The following is a 7,363-nucleotide window of genomic DNA, read 5'->3' as shown; positions in this document are numbered from 1 at the left end:
GCAGGGGTGGCCTTGGGGACCCTGTCCCCGTGCCAGGCGTGGGCACGGCGGGCAGTCCCCTCCCCAAACACGCCATCTAAGTTATTTATATCAAAGAGAGCAAAGGTTTATTTTTGTAGTTTGTACAGGCGGTAGTGGGGACTGAAGGTTTATTTTTAAAGAGTAAATATATATATTATATATAAATTACCTGCTGTGTCCGGCCCTTTCTCCTGGGGAACACAGCTGGAAGGGGGGGTATGTGTGCTTGAGACAGACCCAGCTGTGTGCACACACTCAATGGGGGGTGCAAGGAGAGCTGTACACTGTGTGTGTGGCACTTGCTGGGGCTGGCAGCCTGTCCTCTGTGTGTGTGGCCTGCTGGTAGGGCTTGGCGGGGGTTGGGAGCCTGTCGGTGCAGCAGTGCGTGCAAAGAGCCCATGTGTCCCCTCGTACCTGCACCCCCTCCAAACCCCAGGGTCCCTGTGCCCCTGCCCCAGGCAGCTGCTGGTGCTTTTTCCCACTGCAGCACGGCCTCGCTGCCAGGGGAGGGCAGCACGGCTCCGGGGAAGGCAGAGCTCATCTTGGATCCCCGTCCCGCAGAGATCTCTGCAGCCCCATCACCCTTGGATCACTATCTGGGCAGCCTGCAGTGTCCTTGCACCCATTGCATAGCCCAGCTCTACCCTACCCCCAGCCCCTGCACCACTTTTAGGGTGACCCAGGCATCCTGCCCTGGCCCTGACGCTGTGACATGTGACAAAGCACCTTATCAATGCTCTTGGCCACAGCAGCATCAGTGCCTAGCCCCACTGCCTGCCCCGCTGCAGAGTCCCTGGCTGGACTGGACAAACTCCTTGCCCAGCCCCTACTTGGCGTGTGGCTCGAGGTGACGGTGATGGTCGCGGGGCCGTGTGCCCCGGCGGGGACGGCAGAGGCGGGAGGGCACCCCACTGCCTCTCCTCAGAGCGTGGGCACGCCAGGCTGCAGCGATGTTCTCCACCTGTGAGCATGGGGGCATCAGCATTACCGCAGTGTGGTCCTCCTCAGCCCATGCCACAGCACCCTCCAGCCCTGGAGGTCAGTCAGGGGACACTAAGAACAGGCAGCAGCTCACCGGGATGAGGAGGTCCTGCTGGTTGTGGCTCTCCAGTGTCACCAGCTCGCTGGGTGCCAGCAAGGGCAGACGCAGCTCCCTCACTGGCAGGGCAGCCACCTCTGGCACAGGACGCTCCAGGACAGCCTGTGAGAGATCAGGATGTGAGGGATGAGGCTGGTGATGTCCTGGGCGCCAGGGGAGGCAGGGGCCTGAGGGGAGTGACACAGATTCTGTGTGCATCACAGAGCCCTGGGCTCAGGGACGGCATGCCTACACTCCCAGCCTGGGCTGGTGGGGGCCCAGGCACCCCTGGGTGGTCCTTGCTGCGTGACACTCACCGAGCTGACGTGTGCCCACTCCCGCACAGCCTGCACCAGCTCCAGCTCGTCCACGGCCAGGCGGTCACTGCGCAGCACCCGCGCCAGCACCACGTCAGAGAGCTCACGGAAGCCCTGGGTCTGCACCACTGCCTGCCAGCACACCACAACACCAGGGTGCTGGAACCAGCACCCCACACAACCACCACCCCCATCCATCAGACACATCCTGGTGCCATCCCTGCCTGGCATTCCAGCATCACCCAATACAAACTCCAATCCTCTGGCACTCCAGTAACCCCCAGCCTGCCTCTGCCAGTCACCCAGCATCTTCTCTCCAAGTACCATTTGGTCCTCTCCCAGCCTCCAGCCATCCTGTCCTTGCCTCATGCAGTGTACTCCATGCCACGTGCCCCCCATGCCCTGGGGTACCCCACACCATGCTCGCCCATCACCTGCCACCGTACCGCGGTGCAGCCCTCGATGAAGGCCAGGCAGTGCTGCTGGAGGTCCACCTGCCCATAGGTCACTGCAGCCTGTGAGACAACACAGACACCTGCAAGGGGGTGCAGGGCAGGAGGGACTCCCTGCCAAAGCCCTACAGAAACATGGGCACTGTCAGGGGCACAGGTGAGGCACACATCCCTCTGGGTTGGGTACCATGGCAGAGTGTGGGGAGGAAGGGGCACCAAGGCCCCCCCTCCTTTTCTGGCCTGCCCAAGATCAAATGTTTGGTGGCTCCAATGCCCACAATGGTCACCCAGTCACACTCTAAGCAGACGTGTGATTTTCCACCTCTGCTCAGGTACCTCACCGAGCCCATAGTGGGCAAGAAGAAGCCCTGGTGCTGTTCTCACAAGGTAACACCACAGGCACGTGAAACCACCAGTCCCCAGAGCTCCTTGTGTGGGCACAGGATCAGCTTAGAGCCTCCCACAAGCACCCCATACTCCTGCTGCCATCCCCCACTGCAGCAGGAATTTGGGGTTGCTCTCATGTTCTCCCAGCCCTACTGAGCAATGCTCATCCCAGGGCTGGCACTGCCCATCAGGTTACCAGGAGGGCACAACCCCATCCCCCCACAGCAGCCCCTGCGTGTGGGGTACTCGGGACCAGCCCAGGCAGGGTGAACATCATGTCCCCCTCCACCACAGCAGGGGACCAGTGCTATCGTAAGTGGGGAGGGCAGACAAGTTGTTTTCTTCAGGTTTGTTTTGTTCTGGGGTTTTGGGGTTTCTTGTTTTGTTTCCTCTGGGCCAATTTTAGCTCCATTTGTCGCAGTGGTCTGGCACCACATCTGGCTGGGGCTCTGTGTTCTAGGGCAGGCACCTCACCCCAAGATTGTTTCAGCTTGTGGGAGATTAAACAAATACCCCTTCTCTGCAGAGCAGCCTTGGTCCCACCAAGTAGCATGGCAAGGGCCATTAGGACCTTTGCAAGGCTATTTTTAGGTGCTTCAACTCTCAGCAGGACTTTTGGGACTGGCTCCCCAAAACCCAGTGCCTCCCACTTTCATGGAGATGATGACAAATCCCTGGCACTGTGGAGTTCTGGCCAGTCCTGCTCAGGCTGACAGAGAAGACACTTCTCTGCCAGGATCTGGTGGCCCACTGTCCCTTGCAGCCCTGGTACAATCCCAATGGTCTGGGAGTGGGCAGGACAGCTGCTGGGCCAGGGGTGAGTGGGAAATCCTGCCCCACTGTCCAGTGAGAACAGAAGGGTCAAGTCTGTTCCTGCCCCCAAGATTCTACAGGTTATTTTTAAGCCTTTGTGACCCCACTGGTGTCACTCTTACCTGCAGAGCCTCACAGACCTGCTCCACACTCAGCGTGTCCTTGATGAACTTGACACAGAGCTGTAAGACAGACAGGGAGAGGGTGGGCAGAGTGAGGGACACAACTTTGCCATGCCCCCACAAAACTCTCAGCATCCCCTGAGCCCCCAGAACATGGAATGTGGGGCAGAGGTACATCCAGCCCCCCAGGATTTCATAAGCATTGGCCTGTGGCATGAGGCCTTGCAGTGTGGATGTGGGCAGCCAGCTTGGCCACTGATGGAGACAGGGACCAAGACTGATGTGACCAAACCCAGCCAATCTGATAGCCCCAGGTGGGTTCCTTAATCCTGTCTATAGATGCCATCCATGTTCTGCCATAGGGCACAATCTTGGTGCCAGCTGCAGTGCACTGGGTGCCCTCAGCTTTGCCCCAGCCCTGCCTGCCAGCGGTGCTCTGGCTGTGACTGCAGGGGGAACTGCATCTCCAGCTGCATCCCCTACGGATGATGCAGGTGGGATGCAGCCAAACCAGCATGTTTATCATGAGTGGGACCTCTCTCCTGCCTGTCTCAGCTGCCTACCAGAGTCCCTGGGAAACCCAAGGGGATGTGACATGCAGGGAGGAGCTGTCAGCTGGGACAGAAGGGGCCCTGAGTCATTGGCAGGAGGGTCACCCTGCAGCTGGGGACACTGACATGGTTTCACCAGCTGTCCTTGGTCAGCCCCTTTCCTTCCCACCCCTCCTCTATGCAGGTCAACCCCCTCAGGATGCATTTGCTGGGTGGTGGGTTGTGACTCATGAGAGGAGCACCAGGTCCCCCTTTTCTGCAACACCCCTTGTATCCCTTCCCTGCCCAGACAGCTGTTTGACCGCTCTGCCACATCGGGGCTTTGGCTGATCTTGTTCCCACAGGTCCCATCCCACCACTCTGGCAGACAGGAGCCCACGATTCCTCAGCTCCTGAGGTACTTCCCCAGTGTGACGGAAGGGAAGTCTGGGTGTGAGATGTCAGCTCACGTGTTCAGCCAGGCTGTAATTCAGGAATCAGGCTGATGACGTGGCCTGGCTGCCCTGCCCAACACCGAGCTCTTCAGCTCCCCGGCCCCTCCTCATTCAGCTCCCACCCTTCCTCTGTGTCCCTGCTGCCTTCCCAAAACCTTCCCACCCGCAGCAGCACAGCTTTGGCAGCACCACAGCTGAGGTGCTGACTGCTCCCAGCACTGGGGCTCTCTCTAACTGCATCATCCTGTCAGATGACCAGAGAGCACGTGTGGGTGAACGCACAGGGGCTTTCCTCCTGACCTTTGCTGTGCAGGAGATGTGAAACTCCATGTCCTTCCCCGTGATTTCTCGGGATTCCCCTGTGGGATTCCCGGCCGCGGCTGCACCCCCTCAAGGGGGATCCCACTGGAGAGACTTTCCAGGATAGAAAAGCAGAGCCAAGGCTGTGTAATTCACCACAGCGCTTTCCTCAGAGGCACCTCCAGCTAGCAGCCATGCAGGGACCATCCTGGGGTGCTGCCCAGCCTGGGGACACTCAGGGACCACTGCCCACAGCCCAGATAGCACCGTACCTTGCACAGGTCCTGCAAGCCATACTCCACCGACGAGGTCAGCACCTCCAGTGCCTGCAGGGAAGAGGGACCTTGTCATCATCAGTGTGTGGGGGCGTGGATAGGCACAGCTGCCCAGGGTAAAGGAGCTCCTGAGTGGAGCACGCGAGATAAGGCTGCAGCATGAAGAAAAATTTAGGTCTTCTGCTGTGGTGTCCCCATTCTCACCATCCAGGGTATGCACAGAGGTCCCAAGACATCACCTCCAATTTTGGCACACCAAGAGTTACAAAGCACCCCTTCCCCTGCATCCCCTTCTTGTCCCTCCCACGTCCATGGTCCCCACCAGCCCCATCCCCACTCACTATGTGGCTGTTGAGGGTGACACTGTTGGTGTAGAGGAACTCAATGACGGCCAGGAAGACCTCAGGCTGCACGTTGCCCAGGATGAAGGGGCCCTGGGGTGGAACGCTGCTGGAGGAGTCCTGGCTGAGCATGCCACGGAACACCTGGCAGCGGCACGCCAGCACACAGCGGTGCGCAAACACCTTCTGCTGCTCCTGCCCCACCACGAACATCACATCGCTGCGGGGGAGAGAGGACATGAGGGACACAGTGCTGGAAAGCAAGGACACAGCCTTCCCTGGGCTGGGACAGGGCACACAGGAGTGCCTGGCACAGGGGGCAGTACCCTTTACTTTTAACCCAGGCGTTTGTCCCAACAGGGGAACAGAGGGGACCTTGTTGGTGGCTCTTTCCAGCCATTTGAATGCTGCAGGCGAGGTGAGCATGACAGGTCTCCTGGAAAGCACGGAGAGGCAGGGTGCTGGCACAGAGAGCCCAGGGTGCTGGCACAGAGAGCCCAGGGTGCTGGCACCGAGCAGGGCAGAGAAAGGCCAAGGACAGCTGGAGAAAGTTACTTTCTCTTTTGGCATAGCAGAGCCAAGGAAAGCGTTGCTGTCACCGGGATCAGCCTCCTTGACTCATGGGAACTGACTCATCATCTCAGGGATGTGAAGTCCCTGGCACAGCTGCCAGAAGGGCTGGCACTGGCCCAACAGGGCAGCCTGTGGCATACAGCAGAGCACAGGGACCATCCTGTTGCCCTGATCTCCTATAACCCTCCCCTCCTCAAAATGTTTCCCCAGCTCCCTGGCCCCAAAAAAGGGGGGCACGATCAGGGGAAAGGAAGCAGGCAAAGGACATGGAGTCTCCAGCTTGAGCACACTTGTGGCTATGGCCCACCTATCTCCCTGTCCCTTCCTCCATCCCAGCAGGCCAATGAGCAGAAGACACACCACTCAAACTCTGACTGCCATGAGGACATGCACAAACCCTCAGAGTGTCCCACAGGACACTTCTGGTGTATGTGCCTACCAGAAGGAAGGACAACTGTGTCATCCCAAGTGTCTATCAGGAGACACACAGCTGGGGCAGGATGGGTGCTGTGAGCAGAGCCAAACAGGTCCTCCATGACTGCTCATGACAAACTGCTCTGCAATTGAGGTCCACAGGTAAAGAGGGGCAAGCAAAACACAGCATGCAGGCTGTGAGATGTGGAATGCCAGCTATGATGATGGCATGCAAGGTCTGGGATGCAGGACACAGGTTGCAGGATGTGGGATGAAGAACAAAAGCTACAGAGTGCAGGCTGTGAGACATAGGCTACAGGAGAAAGGATGCAGGATATGGGATAAAGTAGAGAGATGCAGAGCACAGATTTCAGGCTGCAGGATGCAGATTGCAGGATGCTGGATAAGAGGTATGGGTTAAAAGATGTGAGCAGCAGGATGTGGGCTGAGAATGACCAGGCACTGTCAGCCACTCCTCTACTGCCTGGTGCTGTGGCTGGGGAGTTTTTACAGGGATTTCTCTTCTGGGTGGCCAAAAATTTCAGCAAGAATGGGGATTTCCTTAGATAGCTCTGGTGTTAGATAGGCTGGCCAGGCCTCAGCAGGAAGTGGGTGAAGAGGACCACAGCCAGGCAGGACACACCATGTGGGTGAGGGAAGCCAAGGCAGCATCTGCATCTCTGCTCTCTGCTGTGGCAAGAGGTGGCAGGAATGCCAAACCCTGTGAGGAGGGATGCTATGCCCTCTGGGGATAAAGCACCAATAAAGCCAGGTGGCAGAGGAACTGAGCAGGGAGGACGCTGCTCCTGGGGAGCTCAATGTACCCCCATTCCTGACAAGGGCAAGAGCCCCAGTATAGGATTTATCCTGGGAAACTGCCTTGCCCTGTTGGCATCATGCAGGGGGACAGAGGGGGTCTGGGCACACCCGGGAGCTCTCCCTCCTCCTGAGAGAGGATGGCTGTGCCGGGTGGGCTACACCGGGGCAGGCCTGGCCTCCTCTTGGCATGCGGGTGTGTGGGGAGCGCTGCACAAGCCACGTCGGCCCCACCAGCTGCCCGGGGCTCCCCGGATCGCCTGCGGGCCCCAATGGCCCCAGCCGGAGGGCTCGGGGCTGCGGGAAAGCAGCAGGAGTGTCGGGGGGAGGCGGCACGGCCCGGGCCCTCACCTGAACTGGGGGTTGTTGACCAGGGTGCGCAGGGCAGCGCTGAAGGCGGCCACGTCGCCCTGCAGCCGCGCCGAGCCGGGTCCGGCCATGGGCGGCCTCAGGGAGCGCGGCGGCGGGA

The 7,363-nt window shown here is 59.3% G+C and overlaps 1 protein-coding gene across 1 annotated transcript; it reads right to left on the bottom strand.

Annotated features, from left to right (window-relative positions):
* Positions 1 to 84: 84 nt before the first annotated feature.
* Positions 85 to 7,334, bottom strand: BTBD19 (BTB domain containing 19). The gene is made up of 8 exons (XM_058030478.1): positions 7,246 to 7,334; positions 5,092 to 5,311; positions 4,748 to 4,801; positions 3,191 to 3,250; positions 1,863 to 1,931; positions 1,417 to 1,548; positions 1,097 to 1,222; positions 85 to 982 (listed from the first exon to the last, which is right to left on the bottom strand). The coding sequence occupies exons 1-8, from the start codon at positions 7,332 to 7,334 to the stop codon at positions 848 to 850; spliced, it is 885 nt and encodes a 294-aa protein (XP_057886461.1). The 3' UTR covers positions 85 to 847.
* Between the last annotated feature and the right edge of the window lie 29 nt (positions 7,335 to 7,363).

The sequence above is a fragment of the Melospiza georgiana genome, chromosome 9, assembly GCF_028018845.1.
Source record: "Melospiza georgiana isolate bMelGeo1 chromosome 9, bMelGeo1.pri, whole genome shotgun sequence".
In the NCBI taxonomy this organism is placed as follows: domain Eukaryota; kingdom Metazoa; phylum Chordata; class Aves; order Passeriformes; family Passerellidae; genus Melospiza; species Melospiza georgiana.
The sequence above is the reverse complement of the archived record's forward strand: the minus strand, read 5'-3'. Positions and strand labels throughout refer to the sequence as shown.